This window comes from Ziziphus jujuba, chromosome 4 (assembly GCF_031755915.1).
Source record: "Ziziphus jujuba cultivar Dongzao chromosome 4, ASM3175591v1".
Classification (NCBI taxonomy): domain Eukaryota; kingdom Viridiplantae; phylum Streptophyta; class Magnoliopsida; order Rosales; family Rhamnaceae; genus Ziziphus; species Ziziphus jujuba.
Genome location: NC_083382.1, coordinates 5,576,715 through 5,599,835, shown reverse-complemented (window position 1 = coordinate 5,599,835; position 23,121 = coordinate 5,576,715). Strand labels below are relative to the sequence as shown.

General features: G+C 32.7%; 4 protein-coding genes across 9 annotated transcripts; 2 read left to right on the top strand and 2 right to left on the bottom strand.

Moving 5' to 3' along the window:
- Positions 1–4,638: 4,638 nt before the first annotated feature.
- Positions 4,639–5,964, bottom strand: LOC107416395 (uncharacterized protein At4g22758-like). Its single transcript, XM_016024885.4, has 2 exons — positions 5,201–5,964; positions 4,639–4,973 (listed from the first exon to the last, which is right to left on the bottom strand). Exons 1-2 carry the CDS (start codon positions 5,436–5,438, stop codon positions 4,813–4,815), a joined length of 399 nt encoding a protein of 132 aa, XP_015880371.3. The 5' UTR covers positions 5,439–5,964; the 3' UTR covers positions 4,639–4,812.
- Positions 5,965–7,058: 1,094 nt separating this feature from the next.
- On the bottom strand, positions 7,059–12,001 carry LOC107416392 (protein PTST, chloroplastic). 6 transcript variants are annotated; one of them, XM_060816501.1, is made up of 10 exons: positions 11,844–11,976; positions 11,369–11,610; positions 11,092–11,198; positions 10,435–10,741; positions 9,957–10,046; positions 9,035–9,103; positions 8,446–8,551; positions 8,050–8,168; positions 7,427–7,539; positions 7,059–7,342 (listed from the first exon to the last, which is right to left on the bottom strand). In XM_060816501.1, exons 3-10 carry the CDS (start codon positions 11,109–11,111, stop codon positions 7,240–7,242), a joined length of 927 nt encoding a protein of 308 aa, XP_060672484.1. In that variant the 5' UTR covers positions 11,112–11,198; positions 11,369–11,610; positions 11,844–11,976; the 3' UTR covers positions 7,059–7,239. The 6 variants fall into 6 exon arrangements, with proteins under 6 accessions (XP_060672484.1, XP_060672483.1, XP_015880368.3 ...); XM_060816500.1 differs by lacking the exon at positions 11,369–11,610 and having other exon boundaries at positions 11,844–12,001; XM_016024882.4 differs by lacking the exon at positions 11,369–11,610 and having other exon boundaries at positions 8,050–8,138; positions 11,844–12,000.
- A 2,510-nt stretch (positions 12,002–14,511) lies between these two features.
- LOC107416382 (GTPase activating protein 1) lies at positions 14,512–16,007 on the top strand. The gene is made up of 3 exons (XM_048472632.2): positions 14,512–14,822; positions 15,253–15,348; positions 15,465–16,007. The coding sequence occupies exons 1-3, from the start codon at positions 14,712–14,714 to the stop codon at positions 15,753–15,755; spliced, it is 498 nt and encodes a 165-aa protein (XP_048328589.1). The 5' UTR covers positions 14,512–14,711; the 3' UTR covers positions 15,756–16,007.
- Positions 16,008–20,082: 4,075 nt separating this feature from the next.
- Positions 20,083–21,894, top strand: LOC107416402 (protein C2-DOMAIN ABA-RELATED 5). The gene is made up of 3 exons (XM_016024892.4): positions 20,083–20,343; positions 21,144–21,239; positions 21,350–21,894. Exons 1-3 carry the CDS (start codon positions 20,233–20,235, stop codon positions 21,638–21,640), a joined length of 498 nt encoding a protein of 165 aa, XP_015880378.2. The 5' UTR covers positions 20,083–20,232; the 3' UTR covers positions 21,641–21,894.
- The last annotated feature ends 1,227 nt before the right edge of the window (positions 21,895–23,121 follow it).

Sequence of the window (23,121 nt, the reverse complement as noted above, 5' to 3'; positions counted from 1 at the left end):
TAGAGAAAGAGAAGAGAGAAAAGAAAGAAAAAAAAAAAAAACTCTTTAGAGCAAAGTGTCACGTCCCGTGCAAAAGGAGCAGAACCCTTGAGGTTTAACCGGAAGACTCTACACTCTCCATGAAGATCCTAGAGAAGCCCGGAATATTCTAGAAGATTCAAGAGAAACCTAGACTAATGTAGATTGGAATCTCTCTAGAATACTCCATGTAAATATCTTGTACATAACCCTAGAATAATCTAGAACCCTAACTAGATAAGTGACATGTGTACATATCTAGAACCTTCCTACATGCCAAGCCCTCTATATAAAGGGTTGGACACTCATTTGTAATATATCCAAGAATTCTAGTAATACAATTATTCTCCACATTCTCTCAAACTCTCCTACTTCCTACTCTCTTACTCTTAGCTTCCGCATTTTGATAGCTTGTGAGCAAGGCTTACTTAGCAAGGGAGGTGCTAAGTGCCGCACGGGAGTGTTGGAAAAGTTAGGCTCGTGACAAAAGGCTCTGATACCATAAAGAAACTAATAGAGTGATGGAAAAAGATATTTATTTGTTAAAAGAGACCCTTAAATACAAGTCATAATACAAGAATATTGTTAAAGATAAATATCATGCAATATTCAAAATACAAGATAGCCTATATTCAAAATACAAATGATAGATAAACTTAGGAAACAGAGGAGGCTGCTTTATCTCCTGCTCTATCTTTATTACTATACATTTCGCCAAACAGTGTATGGAGAATGAAACAATTAAGATATTTAGATGTTGGTTTGGGATTCAGAATGTTAGCTGATGATCAGCAAAAAAGAAGAGGAAACGTCCACATGAACACTACCTAATCTCTAATCTGTCCTATCCATAGTAGTTGATACACTCACCGCATTTTTCCTTCCCAAGTTTCCGAACGTAACAGAGCATAGGCTATACAACAGTCAGCATTTGACACACTCTAATGACATGGAAGAAGCACTGGCAAGCCTGAAGAAGAATCTACGATACTTGCAAAGGTTGGACATCCATCATTTCCATGATTATCAACTGGAAGTGGTCTTGCCATCAACACTCACAAAAGTAACTTTGTATGACTCAAACGGCCTGAACATGTTGAAAAGCTTAGGAAAACTTCCCAACTTGCTTCACCTACGGATGCAGAACAGCCACGAGCCAAAGAGTCTTGACATCAGTGTGGTTGCAGGTGAGTTTCGTCGACTCCATATTTTCCAACTAATTAATAACAGTATTAACAGTTGGAAAATGATGAGAGGCGGCATGCCAAACCTCTAGCGTTTGATCATCATCAACAGCTACGACAAGAGGGTACGTCTGCCAGACAGACTCTGGTTCCTGAGGGCTCTGCAATTTGTGAAGGTGCTCTTATATACCAATGAAGCTAACTCCTTCCGGAACAAGTTATGGGAATCCAATTTCGTGAAGGAGGAGACTGTAGATGAGTTCAATACTAACTGGGAATTGACCATGATAAATGGATGCAAGGTCTCTCTCTGTCTGGAGAGTCGATGATCACAATATATAAGATTGATATATATATTCCAAACCAATCTTCCGGTACTTCTTCTTGCCCTTTTGCTATCTTATTAGTATTATTATTATTATTATTATTATCTTCTTCTTCTTCTTCTTACTTTGGTTTTGTGTTTCAGTTATATGTTAATTTAGTTAGTTAATTGTATTAATTATACCTATGTATTATTAAAATTATTATTATTATATCCACTCTTTTATCTAACAATTAAAACTCTGTTTCTAATGTTGTGCACTGCCACTTCTTTAGCCAATACACTCGTTTGTTAGCTTATACTGAAGGAGATTTTTTTTTATTTGTTTTATTTATTTATTTGTTTTATTTATTTATTTTTTAAAAAAAAAATTGCACTAAGATTTAAAAAGAAGGGATTTTCGGACCTTTTTTTTTTTTTTTTTTTTCCCTTGGAAGGACTTTTGACTAACTTTTTAAAATTTATGGTTTAATAGGTGAAAAATTTGTCTACATAGGCATTGAATTATCATGGTGATTGATCGGTGGTGACGGGGGAGTAGTAAAGCAGAAATCCTACCTGCGACCTCAATTATCTTTTGCAATTATTGTCTACCTTGCTTTTGAAATTATGCTTGTACTTTCTATCCGAGTAAGTTACAAGATTCTAAATAAGTCATTTTTGTGCACTCTCAAATCTTAATCTCCGTGAACAATGTTTCAGTTTGTACAGTTGTTGTGATGTAACTTTACGCATGCACACATTTCTTCGAATGATTAAAATTAAATATGTGATTAAGCAATGCTTCAATTTCTACTATTGTTGTTGTTTTTTTTTTTTTTTTTAAATTTCAAATGTTAGTGTTTATCAATTATGTCTGAAGTACTTCACTTGATGGTGTAATGTTAATTTTATCTATGCACACATTTCAATAAAAAAATTGCTTTTGTCTTTCCTTATACTCCCATATCAAGAAACGCTTGAGGTTTCATTTGACTTTATCAAAGTTCTAAAAGAATCTAATTTTCAGAAATTATTTTCCTCAAGCATTGTTTGGTTAAATAGGAACTTTAGGACTTTAAAAAGTAATTAAATTGAGCTTTTTTGTTAGAAATTAAAGGTAGACTTCATTTTAGAAAATCACTTTCTTAGCTCCTCATAAATATGGGGACACAAAAATTTTTACTATTTGAAAATTCAAAATTTCAGGTTGGAGCCTCGTCCGAATTTGTTCCCATCAAGTCTCACCAAGATAGTACGAACATCTCAGAGTCTGGGTAAATTAACTTCACAACCTTTGGATGTTGAAGATAAACGATTACCCATTCCTTCAAAATCTTGCACATTTTCCAGTTCACATTCAGAGCTGCTGGGTTTCCTCAGCTTGAAGTCTTTGAAAAGTGGGAACTAGAAAGAAGGATCAATGTCAAACCTTCAGCGTCTTGTCATCAAAGAATGCTATCTTATTTGAAGCATCTGCCAGATGAAATCTGGTTTTTGCCTGCCCTGTAACATGTAGATGTCTATGACTCCTCAGAGGATTTGATGAACGTGGTCAACAAAATAAATGTGGAAAAAAAGGACTGGTAAGCTTCTAGTCAACTAGTCTTTATGCCTTGAAATTATTAGCTCAGATTAAGAAATTTATGGCTATTGATTTTTGGATTTGATGGGAACATTTTGTGCAAGAAATATATGAAATTTAACACTGAAACCACACTACTAGAACCTAGAAGCTTTTTCCAGATTCACTGAAAAAACAGCAAAACCATCCTTTCCATGCAATTTCTTATAGCGACCATATCCATTTAATTTTATCCCAAGGGCCTTTGGGACTCTGCAAAGCTAAACGGAAAATACTTTTGACTTATAATAATACGTAACTAATATGCATATACATAATACATATATATTTACTAACTCAAAATTATATATATAAAAAAATAAATGGTACTAAATTTTTGCTCAATCAAACGCATGCACTAAAAACGAAAAGGACAAATTTTTATATCTTGTGCTTCACTACATAATTTTGATGTTGATCAACCAGCTCTAAATTTTGGGCCATTAATATTGGCAAGCCTTGGGGCAGGGTCATGTCAACAGAATATATCTTTTTTGTTTGATGTTATTATTATTATTTTAATATCTTACATCTTATACTTTATTCATTTATTATTTTTTTAGTTTTTTTTATTTTTATTTTTATTTTATGTATTTATTTATTTTTGGAGTTTAAGCATCTTAATAGTTAATTTGCTTGGAGATAAGATGTTCTTAAGCTGAGTGCCTTCTTCTTCTTCTTCTTTTTTTAAAATTTTTTGATTGAATATGGAAATTTGAACCTAGGATGTTTAAGAAAATACCAATGTACTATTTCCAAAGTAATGCTAAATGTCTTGATTTTTTTTTTTTTCCGAAATGCTAAATGTGTTAATCTGGAAGACTGAAAGATCATTTAATTATACATTTTAAAGAAGAAAATGATAAGTTGTTGTGGCCGAAATCCATTGCAAAATAGAAGCAAAAATTCTCTAATTAACTTATTCAACATCAAGCTTTAAGACCTAAAAGATGGACATGTTAAAGTAGAAGTCAAAAAGCATATTTTAACGTGAGCCTCTATTTTTATGGATAATACCCCACAATAAATCTTTTAAACTAAGCCTCTAAATTATTATTATTATTTTTTTTTTTTTTGAAAAAAAAAAAGAGAGGTTGGTGGGGCGAGGCATATTCATATCCTTCCAAGGAAATCAAAACAAAATTTCTAAAATCACCAAACCTTCCCCAAGTAATAATCCCACCGATTTGTTTATCCTCTTAATGCGGTTCTAGCCAACAAATTAGATAATTCCTTCCCTAAGTGATAATCCCACCGATTTATTTATACTCTAAATGTCATTCTACAATCACCAAACATTTCCCAAGTAATAATCCCACCAATTTATTTATTCTCTAAATGTTATTCTACCCAATAAATTAGAGCATTTTGTCCCCAGAACCTACAAAAACCAATAAAACAAACAATCAAAAAATTCAATAAATAATTCAGATAAAAAAAAATTAGATAAAAATTCCAAAAGAGAGATGCCCACTCCAGTGTAAAATGGTATATGTTAGAATTATCCGTGGAGAATATGTAACTTTAATTTTATAATTTGGATGTCCCATATACATTGTACTAACAACAGTACAATACAATTATCGAGGTGACCAAACTGATGCCACACGAGCCAACATAAGTAAGACTTTTCACCATGATTAAAATATCTAATTTGATATTTTAATTAGTAAATCTAGAATTCAAAAGTAAAGAACTCTGTTAAGCCATGCCTTCCAGCTTTTAACTCCTTTATGAGACATCATTTCTGGCTTCTTTTCTGTCATTTGAAGTTGCTTCTGTTTCTTGCTTAGCACAAAATTCCTTCCTCCATGAGATCCTATTTTTTCCTTTGGACTTAAGGCTATATACCAAATAAAATAAACATTAATAAAGCTCTCGCAACAAATTCAACCAGAAAAATTAAAATTAAAATTGAAATTGAGAAATGACATTAATACAATTTAAAAAAAAAAAAAAGATTTAAAAACAGAACCAAAAGGAAAACAAAAACAAAAAACCATCATCATGAACACAATTCTGCACCAAATTGAAGAAAGAAAGATCTGGAAAATGGGTTTGTGAGAATACCATCAGATCCTGCATTAGCACAGTAGAGAAGGAAATCATTGGAGTCAGAACCAAGAACAGGAAGTCTTCCTTCCCGGGCATATGTTTTTAGAGCGGTGTCAATCACAACAGAAACCAAATCATCCTCATTCACCACAAATCTTAATGGTCCTGCGCTTCCAACAACATTCACTGTGATCAAAAACCTGTTCTTCTTCATATGCTGGTTCTCACTGTTATTGTTCTTCTTCTTCGACATATTTCTCTGTTTTTCTCTCTCTTTTTTTTTTTTTTTTTTAATGATTTTTCAAAAAGGAAAAATGCTCCTAACCCAAATCAAGAGAAGCAAAAAAGAAAAAGGTTTTTTCAGGGACAGAGAATTAATGGGTTGGAGGGGGGTTTTAAGGATCGAGGCCTAGGCATCGATAGTACCAAGCTTCTTTGCGAGAACCAAAGGTGGTGGTAATGGTGGTGAAGAAGGAGGACAGCGCGTGTAGATACGCGCAGTAGCCCTCTGGCTCTGATAGAGAAGGAGAAAGTGCATGAAAAAATGAGGGTTTCCCGACCATTCAAGAATGGAAGAATAGGTGGGAAAAGAATTTGGAAGACAGAGAATAATAATATGGCTACGGAGTTTGGGTGGGTTTTATAATGGAGAGCTAAGAATATTAGCAGACATAGAAATACCAGAACAGAGGTCCATGCTAATATAGTATCTCAATTATGAGAGCAACAAAATAATTGGATTTTTCTATTTTCAATGCTTTTGCAATAAAGAAACACCATTTAGGGTCATGTCATTAAAAAAAAACATATATATTTATAATTTTGTGTTTAAAGAAAAGAAAAATGGAATTTATAATAACTTTTGTAATTATTTCATTCTTAGAAAAACAAATAAAGGTAACATATATTCGTGTCTTTTTAAAAAGATAAATTTTCGAAGATAATTTTTTACATTCTTCTTCGGGATCATGACCTGAAAGTTAAATAGCTAGAAGTTTCAATGTTATATCCTAAAAGTAGTTAATAATTCTAATAATGTCAGTCTCTTTCAAAGTAATACCGTAAATGAAATGAAAAGAATTGCATATAGGAATAACTTACATACCAAACAAGTAACACATAAATATTCACACAAAACGTGTGGAACACAGAAGAATTCCTATACAGCTTCACTACTTTGATAAAAAGAAACAAAACAATCTACAAATACGTAAGCTTTGGATCACCACAAATTCTATACAGATCTATTAAGATTTCCCCCGATTAATTTCTGACCACTAAATTAGGCGAATATGAGTTCAACTACTAAAATATAGTATACAGTGTTTTTTTCTTCTGGGGATTTAAAAATAAAAACTCGTAATATGCATATATGCAACAATTAGCACATGAGCATATCTTAGATTTTATAAAGCTACAATTTAGTATTTGCTGGTCAATATGCTAGTCAATATGCGATATTCTAATATAATCAGGATGGTATTGATAATATATATATATATATATATATAAAGGTTTTTATGTTTGATCAGACGACTGAAATGTTAAATGGTTTTTATTCTGTGGATGTAAAAATATTTATATCCCACATGGCTACACGGAGCAGTATAGATTTGACTTTTCATCATTTTCGAAATTTTTATGTAACTTAGATATACGTATGCAATAGAGAGTTCGTATAAAGAATTCTTCCCTTCGAACCATTTGGGCCAGGCCGGTTTTGGGTTGGGCCTGTTACATTTTTGGTTTTTCTAACAAATCATTTTTTTTTGGATAAAAACTGGAATATATATACATATATATATATATATTTGAATCTATAATTTTTACCTAGAAGGATATAATTAGAATTATATTTGTGTATATCCTATAATTTAAAGTTAAGAATTAGAATTGTATTATTCTATAATTATATAGAGAATGCACACCAGAGTCACAAGAAACTAGCCTAAATTAATTGAACCATGAGAAGATACTAGTACTGCTACAAACTAAGAAGCTGATTATGAACCCGACATAGAAGAACCATGTTCAGAACTGAAAACCCTGTAGTTTCACTTAACAATTAACAAGTTATTTTCCATTAAACCTTCTCGAACAGTAGGGAATTCTGGGGATAGCTTCCACTCTCCATCCACTAAGAACTTGATCTCATACCTTCACAACATAAAACCGCCGATTAAAACGAGCCCGAGAAAGAGGAGGAAGAGGAGCAATTTGATAATCCAAACTAAAAAGTACCTTCCAGGTCTCAGCAGTAATGTTGTTGAAAACTTGGTAAAAGAACCCGTATATTCTGGTGATAGATGCTCTCCTTGACTCCATCCATCAAATGTTCCCATAACTTGAACGCTCTGATACCATTTGAGAGAAAAAGGAATAGATATCACATTGTTTTCTTTTGACAAAATATATTCTGAAAAGCTTCTTGATGTTCATTCAAAAGGGCTTAAAGGCACCGAGTGGAAGTGTTAGATATTATTCCCATTATATCAAACCATTCTCATCCTTTTTGCGAGAATTACATACCAGGTAGCACAAATAAGAGTTTCATCTTTCGCTTGTGCAGTTAAGAATAGCTCAAAATTTACCATTTTTTCTTTCACTTTTGGGAGGAATGGATCATAACCGCTAAATTCAAAAAAATTTCACTATTCATGGAAAGAGGCAAAGATAATAAATTCCATATGATTAACTCACTTAGTTTGTGGCTTTTTTAATAGCTTTTCAGCATATCTGTATATATAGGTTTACTAAGTCGGAGATATTGACCACTCTAAACCTCTACATAGTCCATCACACTTTGTACAGGTTCTACTTATGTTTCAAGGCAACAAACCACATTCTAGTATGAACAAACTTACCTCAGCCATACCACACCAGAACAGAGGAACCTCCTTGGATTGTGCAGCATCGACATCCTTTATCTGATCCTTCAACTTCTCAAGTACAGCTTCAGACGTACACAGCAAAGTTTCAGTTACTACATGAGAAAACTTGTAAAGGTATGACTATTTCAGCAAGCTTCAACAACAAATTGTTTTCAAATAAAAACCAAACAGAGGTCCACTCTTATCAATTATAACAGATTAAACCCGACCATGAATAAATTAAATTACAACACAAGGAGTAATAATCGTGTAATTTGTTTAGTTTTCTTTAATATACAAATACGAGAAATTGATAATTCTACAGTCATCATAACATAAATTGACAAGGCAAAAGTAAAACAGACAATATTATCAGCAACATAATTATACCTTCTAGCCGCGAAAGAAGGTGAGATTGAATATACTTTCCATTGATCTTTCTTGATCCTTCAGGAATGGCAGAATTAGCTATTTCTTCAGCTAATTTAACCAATGCCTGCACATAAGGGAACAACTAAAGGAATTATGAAGTTCTATAAAGTGGTGCATGAAACAAGAGATATAACTTGATGCTTAAACAATCTTTTGGTGCAGACATCACTACCCACTGGAAAATTATAAACAAGATAATCAAATTTCTGCAGGAGCTGCTTCTGGTTTCCAAATGCTTAGCAAGCATTCAAAGGTTCAAGCATTTTGAAAACTTGTTTTAACGAAGTTCTTAAATATGGCAGCATAAAAGCAGATCAAGTTCAGGAACTGCATGTGTTTTACAATCTTATAGTCACTTCTGTGGTATCTTTAACATTGAATGACATTGCATGTCTAGGTTACATTGGCTTCTCATAAATTAGTATTAGCTGGTAAGCTTTAAAAAATGTCAAGAAATTTTTCTGGAATTAGAGAGTTTCTTCAAGTCAGATTTGGTTTCTTTGAAAGGAAAGATTATAGATAACAGAAAGTAATTCGGAAATATAACCTGAATTTCAAGTTCCATGACAGCAATTTCACTTTTGAAGTTAACCAAGGCATCCTCATTTATGTGCATCTGTAGACATGAGAGATCAAAAGATGCCAGTCTAAAGCTTGGTCAACAATGAATCCTAGTAACATCTCAACTGCACGTATTCAGCACAGCTTTTAAACAAGTAATATATAAGTGTACCATTTTTCCTTATTCCAGAAATTCCCTCCTAGGAATAAATCTTTCAGAATTGGAAAACATCATAGTACATTTTAATCCAACAAGATATACTTTATGAAACTGAATAATTGACACTAACATTTGAAAATTAAGGTAAGAACCAGGACATTGTAAAAGGGTTAGCCTACACCAATTGTGATGGGCACATATTGAAAGGGCACTGGATAGATCTTGATATGAGTTTTTGACACAATGGTGGATGCTGTGTCAATTACCAAATAGGGTATGTGACGGTTGGATTTTAGGATGGGTAGTGGGTAGTAACAATTACCCCCACTAAGGATTATAAGACAAAATCGGGTGATAGGGGTCTCCCAAGTCCCGACACACAACACAAACTAACACTTGCCTTTACATACAGACACTTCTAACAACTGGGAAAAAAAGTCAGACCTTACATGTACAAAACCAAAGAAATCAACAGAAACAGGGGTTCAACAAGATTCAAACACAGACAACCAAGAATCTAATACCATGCCAGGCTTTTTAAAAATAAGAAAGAGAAGGAAAAAGAGAAAGAGAGAATTCTATCATAATAGAGTTTAGAAGGTGTTGATGCTCATATTCATACAATAAGAAGAGTCAAAACCACCAAAACATCTCTTAAATTTATCTCAACGCATTTACAAATCCACAAAGGATGGCAATAAGATAAACCGTCAGCTTCTGAAAAGCGCATACTGCATTAGAAACAAACCTGCCGTTTGAGGAATCGATTTTGTTGATTAGCTTCACTTAGTTTTTTAATTAGCCTTTCCCTTTCAGAATCAGCCAGCAGTGACTTCAGCTGAGATGGAGTTTCAACATATGTTAGCTCTAAGAACACTGAATAAAAAAGCTATTACATGACAAAACATTGCATCCAATCCCCAAATAACAATCGCATAATCACTGGGTGAGGCTGAAGCTAATTAAACAGTAACAACAAACACTACCTTATTCAGTTTTTCCCACCCACAGAAATATCAGGATTTTTTTTTAACAATTACAACACAGAGAATTTAACGATGCATGGAGTTATCCAATATTTTAGATCCATAAGTTAAAGTATGATCTCTCTATCAATGCTTATGTCTTACCCATTTTCTTTCAATAGAAAACAAAAAATTCCTTTTAAAAAAAAAAAAAAGAAAAGAAAAGAAAAAGGAAATTACGAATGAAGCAATTAGTCCTACCTCATCACTGCTTAATGGTTGGGCAAGCGGCTCTTCTGATGAATTCTCTGTTGCAAAATCATTCTCACTTGGATAATTTTCCGACTGTAGGGATGAAGATTCCTCTAAACTAACAGACATAGAATATGCTCTCCAGATGGCAGAACTTGTAGGATGCTTCCTTATAGAAGTTTGACCCTGAGTCAACCTCTTGTAGCCCATCCTCAAATTCAAGGCAGTTACATTATATGGAACTAGGTGAAAATTTTCACCACCTATTGCTCTTGAATACCTCTGGAAGCATGAAAGTTTTTCTCCAAGACAATATCTATCCAGATTAAGAATAATTCAATATACTACAAGACGTACATAATAATATCATGGATGCAATGAATAGAAATAAAAACAAGAAGGAGAGAAAAATTTAAAAAAAAAAAAAAATACAAAACAAATAACAATGTTTATTTGCAGTGGATGAGCCAATATAAAACAATTAATCCTTATTATTAACATTAAAATTCATGATTCAACTATCAAATAAAACCTTAAAAAAAGTTGTATAGGTTAAACATAACATCAGCTATTCTACAGACTGTTTAAATCATAAACATGTCAACCTGAGCTAGTAAAAATCAGTGCTTTGCAGAAGGAAAAGACCTTGTTATGTTTAAAGCTTACTTTGCAGAACCTATCTTCATGTTGAAATGTCTTCCTGCCAAACTAAGGGAACAAAGACTATGCCAATAGCCTCATTCAGTGAAACACGTCCTAGCTAATCGTTGCACCTGTTCAACACCAATTAATTAGATAATTATCCTGCGTTTGATAAAAGAAGTACCTCCTCATAAACAATGTAATTTCAAATCAAACCAGCACAGAAATATTAGTAACGAAGACGAAATTGAAGAACGATGACTACCAGAAGTAGCTCTTTAAAATTCAAAAGATCCATCACCTGTCCAGAACCAGTTAAATCATACCCCCATCTGAAAATTCTTCTTGAAACAAGATAGATGTTAAATATCACCGATATTCAACCAAACCCATCCCTCCAAGCATTTTTTTCCATACGAGTATTGAACATCAAATGCCAATTTCAATCACAGTATTATCCAAAAGCATAACAATGAAGTGTCTCCCACTTCCCAACTCACACTGAGTACACCATTTACACCACTTAAAATTCAAGTTTTCCCTCTGAAAAAAGACATATAAGAATTCCACCCAAAGCAAAGCAAAAGAACCAAAACAAGCACAAAGAGAAATTTCAATTCAAGAACAGAGTTTCCAACCTCAATGAAAATTCACCCATTACCCACTAAATGCCTAAAGTTGGAGAAAATAAATAAATAAATAAATAATTTTGAAAAAAAAAAAATTGACTCTTTTGGGCATGTAATAAATTTCAACAGAGATTTTTAAAGCCTCACCAAATACAGAGTTTTATTTTGGACTGGTTCTCCGGTTGATGCTGTGTCTCTGCTGCTTGCTGATGTTCCCCTCTGAGACTGAATGGGACTCCATATGCGTTTTCAGAAAAAGAAAAATGTTTGACGACGAAAAAAAGCCGTGGAGGTTCCATAGAGAGCCACGTGTTACTTAAAAAAAAGCCGAGCTTTTTTTATTCACAAGATGATGGACATGCAATATAAAAAACAAATCAAACAAAAAAGGATGATGGGAGTGGAAGAGCACGTGTTTGATATAGGGATGTGTGGACGGAGGAGCTCGACCACACGTGTGGTGGTATAGAATTGTGTGTGAGCTTCCTGTTGGATTTATTTATTTCCCTAACAATAATATCAAAGCTACCAGATCTAATAACTAATTTGGATTTAGATACTAATAAATGATTTTAATTAGAATTCTTTACTTAATTGTTTCAAACAATAATTGCACTTTGACATCTATAAATGCGACAAATAGTAGAGTCATTAACATTCATTTTCTTGTCAATTATAAAAATATCTAATTTAATTGTGTTGCACTTAATTTGTCTATTAAAAATTGGGTAAATTTCAAATATCACCTCTCTATTTTCAAGCATATCTCAATTTGGTCCCTGTATTTTTTATTTTTTCTCTGATGCAATTTCACCCTTATATTATCACCAAGTCTCAAATAAGTCATTCCGTCTATTAATTCTTTTAAATTTGAATGGAAAATTGCATGTCACATGCACATGACTTGCTAGCTCACATGGTTTATTTCCAAAAAAAAAAATAATAATACTAATAATTAAATTATTTGGCTGATCCAATTAAAGCAACTAAATATGAATAAATCAAAAGAGATGTTTGAGAATTTAAAGGGAAGACTGACTAAGATATGCAAAACCAAACTATTTACTTGTCAAAAGAAAAAGAAAATATTGAAGAAAAATAATTTGAATTTGTACAATTTATGATTTAATTTGGGGGGTTTTTATTACGTCTGGGCTTTTTATTGGGTTTAACATTACAGGCTTCAATTTCTTTCATCTGACATTGATGTAAAGGCTGCTATTGTGAGATTGAAGGCGATTTGGCAGCAAGCAAGGATTTCAATTTTCATGAGAAAAAACCCCAATCTTTTGTCAAATTTCCATTACCATGTTTCAATCTGCAATCCTCAATTCAGATCACCCAACATGGTCATCCTTCCAGCCCTAAACCCCCAAAATGTTAGAACACATACCTTAAATCCCTAATTTTTTTACACCCGAAAATCAGGTTTTGTTTTTTATTTTTTGTTCTCATTAATACTTTAACAGTGTCTTTTGTAAAAGTCAGACATTGCCATTAAAAGTGTATGTAGTCATGTGAGTACTATTTTATTTATTTATTTTTTTTTAATGGAACATGTGAGTACTAGATGGTAAAAATAAAAGAAGCATGTGAATTAGTCATGTGAATGTCACATGCAATTTTCATGCATATTTAACAAAAATTATAAATGGAAAGGACTTATTTCAGACTTTGTGATAGTATGAGGGTGAGATTGCATCAAAATAAAGTATAAGTCTAAATTAAGACATGCATAAAAGTACAAGAGCGATATTTGAAATTTATCATAGAAATTATATATATATAATTTAGTCTTATCATTTATTGACACATAATTTTTTAGATTACAAGATAAACAAAATTGGTAGTATGTATGTACCACTAGTATATTTATTTGTAAGCGTGAGGTAGCAAAGAAAGTTCTCACTCATTTCTATTCATTATCCAAACAAAAAATTAACTAAATAATATTGTATAACTCCCTTTAAATTACAGTTTGACTTTCTAGAATACTTTTAGTCAATCATCTTTAAAAAATTTCTATGAGAACATAAATGACATTCCTCTTAGCTTCCAATAGCTACATCAAGCTAGTCAACTAGCCCCAACCTTCTAGTTCATGTGATCAAGATGGAAAGTTATGATCTCCGGATCACAGGTTCAAGAGAGGAGGCGGGCAAAAACAAACGTCAACCTACTCAACTCTTTTTTGTTTAGAATGATTTTATTTTATAGTTACTTTAATATTCTTTAACCACAATTTTATTTATTTATTTATATAACCGTGTTTAAATCTTATTAAAAAAAAAAATCACAAACCCACCAATTTTCTTCCCACTACCGATTAGAGTTGAAACGTTATCAAATTTTCTAAAATGTTTTATTCTCTTTAAAATTAACAAAAAATAATAAGAAGAAGAAGAAGAAGAAGAAGACAATTTGGTTTTATTTTGTCAAAAAAGAAGAAAAATGTAAAGGAAGTCCCTAGAAGCTTCAAAGGATGAGCCAGAACGTCAAAGAAAGAGGCGCAGCGACAGGAAAAAAGAAAGTGAACCGCGTCACGGGCTTATAAAACAAAAATGAAAACCAAGCTGTGTAGAACCGGATAAAATCCGACGCGGACAAATGACTAGCCGATCCTTGTTTCTGAACTGAAGTCCATGGTACTGGTGGCAATTAGGCAACCTTAAACGGACAAGGAAAGAAAAAGACAAAACAAAAGCGAGTTAAAAATCGAAAATGGGTCCCAGATGCCCGTGATTTCATCACATTTCACAAATGAAAAACATTAATTTTTTTTTAATATTTTTATATATTTATATTTTTTGTGAGGGTCTATAAAAGAGAACAGAAGGCACAGCCGTGGCAACCAAACTGAATCCCCCACCACTTCACAGTTCACAGACAGAGAGGCTCTTCAGAGGCTATTAAACCCGAGAGCAAAAACTACCCATAAGCTACTTTGCCTCCTCTCGAATCTTATAGTTGGTTTTTGTTCTAATTTTGTCAAAAAGATCTAAGCTTTTGTACTGAATGGAGAACCCTTTGGGTCTTCTGAGAATTCACATACAAAGAGGAGTAAATCTTGCTGTTAGAGATATGAGAAGCAGCGATCCCTATGTTATTGTCAAGATGGGCAAGCAGGTAATTGTGAAGTTTAATTCTGGGATTTTTTTTTTAATTTTTTTTATCTTTTTATTTTAAAGTATTGGATTTTGTTTGGTTTTTGTATGAGATTTATGATATATGGGGATTTTGTTGATTGACAAATTGGGTTTCAAATCTCAGGTCTTCTAGACGACTCTAAAAAAATATATATTATTTTAGTGGGTTAAATCTCGCAAAGGCTTTGCTACAAACTCTTATTATATGTTTTCAAAAACAACAAGAGCTAATAGCTAATCAATTTGAAGGGCCAAGCCAAACACCAAGTAATCTTATGAATCCCATGTTCATGTTGATCCTAGTTACTAAACAAGTCCTTCACTATCCAAATAATGATCTTGATATATATTTTTTTCCATTTCATGAAAACTGATAGTTTGTTTGGATTCTCTAATTGTGTCAAATACAGAAGTTGAGGACTCGTGTGGTGAAGAGGAATGTGAATCCAGACTGGAATGAACAATTAACTCTTTCAATTTCCGATCCAAATGTCCCAATCAAGCTGGTAAATATCAAAATCACTAAACCAAAAGCTCAAAGAATAATTTATCCTGTTCAAATATTTTGCTTTTTACTCCTTTCTAATAACAATTTTCCTTCCCTTTCAATTGTAATTTGCAGTTTGTGTATGACAGAGACACATTCACTTTTGATGACAAAATGGGTGATGCAGAGTTTGATATTGGTCCATTGTTCAAAGTTATATCCATGAGACTAGAGGGTCTTCCTGATGGAACAGTAATTACAAAAGTAACACCAACCAGGCAAAACTGTCTCGCTGAAGACAGCTGCATTGTCTTCTCCAATGGAAAAGTTGTGCAAAACATGGTTCTAAGACTGAGAAATGTAGAATGTGGGGAAATAGAACTTCAATTGCGGTGGATTGATATCTCTGGTTCTATGCATTTGTAGATGGGCTCGGATTTGTTTTTGCATAGGGCAAGGTTTGGAGCATCAAAACCTGTGCACAAAATTAGTTTATTCATTTGGTTTGGTATATATGCCCATAGATAAGAAAGGTAGAGTTTCTCCAAAAAAAAAGGAGAAAAGTAGAGTAATTTTTAGCATTATCCACCTCCTTGTTGTTATCAATCATGTGGGGTGTGAGAAACCATATACTTGTATCTTCCATTTTCTATAATATACTGATTATTTGATTCTTCATTTATCAGCAAATACATTATATATATATATATATATATATATATATATATATATTAAAAGTGTAATATCTAAAAATAAAACTCAATTGAATATGTTTAAACGCTAAGAGACACAACTTGGAAAAAGTTAGCTTGAAGTTTCTTAATATGACTCAAGGATTGGCTATTTTGAGCGACAATCAACTCAAAAGTGACGCAACAGCAAGTACAGAGTAAGATTGAAGAAACAACTATTTTGCGTCCTTTTGTGAAGAGGCCTTTGGTCGTTTTGTTTCACGACCCTTGCTTGCTTTATTTCAAATGTTTGGTTTAAAACCTAGTCGTTTTTTGTTATTTGTTGCTGATTACAAATGTAGTCACTCAATACCTTGCGTTTTCCTTATCCTAGGCTTGTACATAACCCTCGTCAGTCTTCTTTGGGAGGAAGAGGAGAATTTTTTTTTTTTTTTTTTTTTAACCCTCTTAAACTATTAGGACATCTGTCTCGATGTTATTGGTCATTGAATTGCTTGGGTTTAAAGATTTATTTTAAGATTTATGCAAATCCTAAGAAAATCATGTATAAGGTAATATAAACTCCAAATACATCTTTAAATTTGGAAAACTATTAGGTCCTATATGTATATATATGCATATATATGGTTCTTTTGCTGCTAGATATTAGAGCTGAGGATGAGCTTAAGAAACTATCACTTAAATAAATTAGAGAGTTTCTTATGGGTAAAAATTCAATGAAGTCCAACCGAATAAAATTTTATACTGTGTGATGGTTTAGTTTATCATCATGTTTTCCTTTCTCTAGCCCTTTGGCTTTTATCTGCCGTTTTTAACCTTATTCATCTTTTCACTTTTTTCATGTTTTTCTCCATTTGCCAATCAAAGAAGAAGATAGAAACTTAAAAATTCCGGTCAAAAAAAAAAAAATCCAAAATTCAAAAACTAGTAATGCGTTTCACTAAAAGAAAAATATTGGAATTGGAAAAGTAGAGCACCATGGTTAGCATATTCGAGCATAGTACCCATTCTCTTTCTTGCTTTTAATAATTTCTATTTGCTTCAATTGTTTTATAATACCTTAAGTCTAAGATATTTGATTCTCCCTAGCAAGATTGATATAGATATCAAGACAGTAAGAGTTGCTGAGGAGGTGGAACAAATAAATAATAAAAACAAAGACAACAAGGAAGAAAAAAAAATATTTAATGCAAGTCCAAGTAAGATCAAACCTATTAACTTTACAGAGTTAAACGATTTTGTGACTGCGGCGTTACTATGGTTTTTATATAATTATAGAAGCCATGCTTCTCTCTTTTAGAATTATATTTGCTAATGTTAATGAAATTTCACTACGCATACTAATACAACTTCTTAATTACTGCGATTTTTTAATTTTTTCTGCATTTAAATTTCTTCCTTTCTCTTCTTCGATCAATTCTTTGTCTCTCATGATGAACTTTTATTGTGTTCGTTGGTCTTATATTAACATTTGATGTTTCAGGCACACTTTTTTTTTTTTTTTTTTTTTTTTGGTGCGGGGATTAATTTTTACTGTACACGAGGTAAAAAAAGGTTTGTTTATGGCTAATTTGATTTTGACTTTTCAATTTCTGTTCTGTCAATTTTATTTTATTTTTATTTCTTTTCTTTCTTGAAAGATAGACGTATCTTGCTGCTTTAATTCTTCTTGGAATCATGATGGAAAAGGGAAGAGGATGATTCTAAATATATTCCTTGACAAGCAAGTTATTGAAGCTGCAGTGTAATTTAGTGTTTGTCATTGCTTCCAATATTATAAATGTTATACTACAGAACCACACACACACACACATATATTGAGAAGGAAGGACAAAAATCCTGTTCATAATTATGGCAACAAAAGAAGCAAAGAAGCATTGTCCCATGGATGTAGACTTAATATGAGAATTACCTGATCCTCTCATTCATCACATCCTCTCATTCCTTCCAACCTTTTATGCTATTTGAATGAGCATTCTTTGGAAGCACTGGAGACACATGTGGATTTATATACCTGTATTATATTTCCAAGACTTCAAGAAGGATGTAACTTTCCAAAAGATGTTAGACAGAAGGAGCATGTTCTTCATTGAGTTTGTGAGCAACTATTTGAAACACCGCAATCTTTCTTCCAAGTTTTCTGCAGATACATGTATAACTGGATTTAAGGTGGACGTGGACGCTCAAATGGGACTTTTTGTACACGATGTTAGTGGAAAAATAGATGATTGGCTGAGGAATGTTGTCCAAGGTAATTTGAAAGGAGTTTAGATATATCTCTGTATCGAACAGAGCACAAGTTCCTACTACTTGGTTAACCCACCTTACACTGAAAAGAATGGAGTTAGCAATCAGTTTTCCTGTAAGCCTTCCCTCTTTGAAAGCTATCTGCTTGTTAAATATGCTACATTATCATGATTATTCAGTTCAAAAGCTAATTTCCGGATGCCCTATTCTCAAGGACTTGCGTCTTGGAGCTTTTAATTTTAGTCTCTCTGCCAAACAAAAAATGCATGTGAAAAATGCATGTTCTCCACCTTTGCCTGCTCTGAAGCATTTGTGGATTTTCATATGCCTTTCCTGAGTTATTGTAACAAATTCAAAATGATTAAGGGAAAGACGAAGCACATAATATGAAATACAGTTTATTGTATTAGAAGCACATAATATGAAATGCAAATTTCAAACCATAACATACTATCTTTTTTACAATTTGAGACCTATCATTTTTTTTTTTTTTTAAAGCTGAACATAATATTTGTTATTTATGAAAAAATAAGGGAGGCAGAATAATATATATTTTAAAGAAAGCAACAATGGTACTTAAAACTATTTAGACTTATAATACTATAATTGTGCCAATTGCCCCCATCATAAATCTATACCCAGGTTGAAATTCTAAGGTGGGATGAGGGTCCGTATGACCACCAACTCACAACCAAATGGGGCCATAAACAAACAAACAAAAAAACAAAAACAAGAACAAAAACCCAAAAAAATAAATGCAATTCAGCAGTCAAAGATTTAAAAAAATAAAAAAAGAAAAAAATCATACCACTCCTCTAGCAGTGTCTACAGGAGTTGATTAATGGGTTTCCAATCTCTTCAATGATGTGGAGAGGCAGAGCCATGTGGTTTCGTGGCAAAGTGATGCATCAAGTGGGAGAGTCTTTAACTCTGGTTCCCATTGAAACCCCGCATTGTTCCATAAACACCCCAATGTTTTGTCTCCAAGAAACAGGTTTTCATGTTTCCAACTCGTAACGGTGGTCTCGGCGGCTATAGGGCTGCGGTTCTCCTCAGCAGCGACAAAGGTTGGGGAATTTCTTGGTGGCAACGCGTGTTGGGTTCTCGTTCGCGCCGGCCGTGGAAGTTCTCGTCAACCATATATGTTTATTTTTTTCATTTTTATGTATCTTAGAGAACTTGGATGCATAAAGATCTTTGACTAACTTTGAAAGAAAACAAAGAGACATAAAGAAATAGAAAGTTAAAGAATATATTATTTTAACATTTATAGCTTTTAGTTGAAAACATATGGCAAGAGATAAGTGTAATTTGATACCATAATATGTATGTTATGTGGAGCAATGGTCACATAAAATACTTTTTGACCAGTCAATTAAAATATGGTTTGTTTTTTATAATCTTTATATTTTAAAATCTAATTATTAAAAATGCTAAACAGATGTATAATCATTAAAAAAATATATATTAATCTTTGTAATATTGACCTTAATAAGAAAAAGAGTTTAAATAAAAATAAAAGTAAAAGAAAGCCGGCTAGAGGCTTCACAAGATGGTCAATATCATGCGTCCAACCGGATAAAACCGGACCCGGATTAGCAACGGCTGTTTCTTCCTGTTCCTCTCAAGTCAAACTTATTGTGCCCAAATTTCCATCAAGAAAAGGATAAAGCAAAAGCGAGTGGAAATGGGTCCCAGCTGCACCAAATTTCATCACATTTAATAAGTGTAACAAATTTTTATTATTTAATATTTTATATATATATATATATGAGGCTCTATAAAATGGAATGAAAGGTAAAGTTTCTCACATTGCAAACTGATATCCTCCACTTCACTGTTCACCGGAGAGAGTCTGAGGCTTTTAGATCCAAGAACAAAAACCCAAAAGCTTCTTTGCTTCCTCGGGAATTTAGTTGGTTCTTGTTCCAATTCTGTGATTAAAAGATCTAAGCTTTGGTTGAATGGAGAAAATTTTGGGTCTTTTAAGAATTCACATCCAAAGAGGAGTTAATCTTGCTGTTAGAGATATGAGAAGCAGTGATCCCTATGTTATTGTCAAGATGGGCAAGCAGGTAATGTGGCTTTTCTTTTCGTTTTCTGTCATGCATTTGTTGGATCAATATGGGTTATTGAGTGCTTGGATTTTGATGTTTGTAAGGTCTTCGGTTTATTTTGGCTTAAATGGTATTTTTCTCTTTGGGATTTTAGTAAAGCTGTTTGTTTGTTTTTGTTCTTGCATTGCTTGCATCAATTTGGTTTCTGGGAGCTTGGTTTTTTGGTTTTTAGGGTATTGGGTTTTGTTTGGTTGGGGTTGGTTGTACTGAGATTTATGGTACCAGGGATTTTGTTAGTTTACAAATTGGGTTCCAAATCTTTCTTCTAGACAAGGCTAAAAATATATTATTTTAGTGGGTTAAATCTCTTGCTTTCTGTGGTACACTTCAAATCAGCAATAAATATAGAATCTTTTACTTTTATGAAAAAAAAAAAAATTATTTTCCACTTATCAAGTACACAAAGCCTTGGCTACAAACTCTCATATTATCTGTTTTCAAAACCTTACCCCCCAAAAAAAATAAAAAATAAAAAATAAAAAATTCTTCATTAACAACAAAATAAAAAATAGCCAACTAATCTGAAAGTCTCCAAGGGATAATGCTTTAAAATTTTGCCATATAAGTATAACTAATTGAATTTTATTCAAAACCCAAGCGAACGTTTCAACCCCCTATGCATATTCTGTAATACCCAAAATCATGAACAAAAAGAGGAACTTGGATCTTGATATTTTCTTTCATTTGGAAAAAAATAAAAAAATAAAAATAAATAAAACTAATGTTTTGTTTGAATTCTCTGATTGTGTTAAATACAGAAGTTGAAGACTCGTGTGGTGAAGAGGAATGTGAATCCAGAGTGGAATGAACTTTTAACTCTTTCAATATCAGATCCAAATATCCCAATCAAGCTGGTAAGTATCAAAATCTCAATATATCCAAAGCGCAAAGAATCAAAACCCTTTTCGATCTTTCCATTTATACGCACATTTTAATGACAATTTTCATTTCAATTTGATTGCAGTTTGTGTATGACAGAGACACATTCTCTTTCGATGACAAACTGGGTGATGCAGAGTTTGATATTTGTCCATTTCTCAAAGTAATATCAATGCGATTGGAAGGTCTCCCTGATGGAACAATAATTTCAAAAGTAAGACCAAACAGGCAGAACTGTCTAGCAGAAGAGAGCTCCATTGTCTTCTCCAATGGAAAAGTTGTCCAAAACATGGTTCTCAGACTCAGAAATGTTGAATGTGGGGAAATAGAACTTCAGCTACAGTGGATTGATATCCCTGGTGCTATGCATTTGTAGATGGCATGGATCTGTTTTTCCTACTGTTGTTGTATAGGGCAAGCCGGCAAGGTTTGGAGCATCAAAACCTTCATAAATTTAGTTTAGGCAAGAAAAGTGAGTGATTTATATCAGTATCCGCCTACTTCTTGTTATATCAATCATGTGGGTTGTGAGAAAGCATATACTGTAGTTGTAATAATAATCTGGCCTCCATTTTTTTATGAACTTATTGGTTAATTTGATTCTATATATGTCAGTAATGCATTATAATATATATATATATATATATATATAGATAAATATTTATGTGTGTATAACTATAAGGTGCACTAAAAAAGTAAAAGGGTAATATCTAAAAATAACTCAATTAAATATTTATAGAAGCTGAACATGAAAAGTAATCTTAGCTTGTTTAATAAGTAATCTTCTAGTTTATGAATATGACATAAGGATTGGCTTATTAAAAATAAAGTGTCTTTTTAGTCATTTCCATTAACTACTTCACCAAACATTTATTTAACGTTCATTATTCTTTTTATTGCATCAAAAGTCATAATACCATTATTATTTTGGGAAGATAATGCGCAGAAATTTAACCTGACCTAAAGAAGTAAAGATCTGTTGGGAAAATATCATATATAAATATATATAAATACATGTGGACAATTTAATACAAAATAAATAAAATAAATATAAAATAAATAAAGCATTTTAGAACCTGTAGGTCCTTGAAATTGATCTGCTTTCTAGAAAGGTTAACCGAGGCCTGTGTGATACCACAATGTCCTTAAGACGTTTTACGCCCACCGGTGCAGGAGTTTTGTAGCAAACGTCTCCCATGATACAACGGCTACAAAAGCTTTCAGATTCAGTACCTTTGAAGCTTTTCTCTTCGAACTCTCTGTGTATCTTCACTTTACCACTGTTTTTTTTTTTATTATTTCGTTAAACTATGAAAAAACCCTTTTTTTCCTCAATTTTTTTATTGTATTTCCTTCCAAAAATAAAAATTGAAAAGAACGTTGCAGTACGTGCAACCTTCAAACTCTCACCAAGGAGTTATTCTCCCGTAAAACTCTCTCCCACTATTATCAAAAATATTATTTGATTTAAATAAAAATTATTATAAAAAAACTCAACAACCGAAAACCCAAATCATTCACACTTGTGGGCCTAGGCCCAACTTTAACAACCCCCCACATGAATGATTTGATTTAAAAATACAAACATGACCCTAGTGGTAAAGCTCTATAGTCGGAACCTGCATAGGATAGGTAAATGTTACTCTTTGAACCTTCCCTTGAGAGACTACATTTTCTTTACTGACTTATGGTAGAAGCGATATCTTTGAACCATTTCATCTTTTGTGTAAATGACAACATAGCCCACACATGATTCCTTCCTGGTACACTTCAGTTCTCACTGTTGTGTTCATTTTGGCCCTGAACACCTCCCTGGTTCTGTGAGAGTTTCTAAAGAATTGTGCCCTAAACAATTCT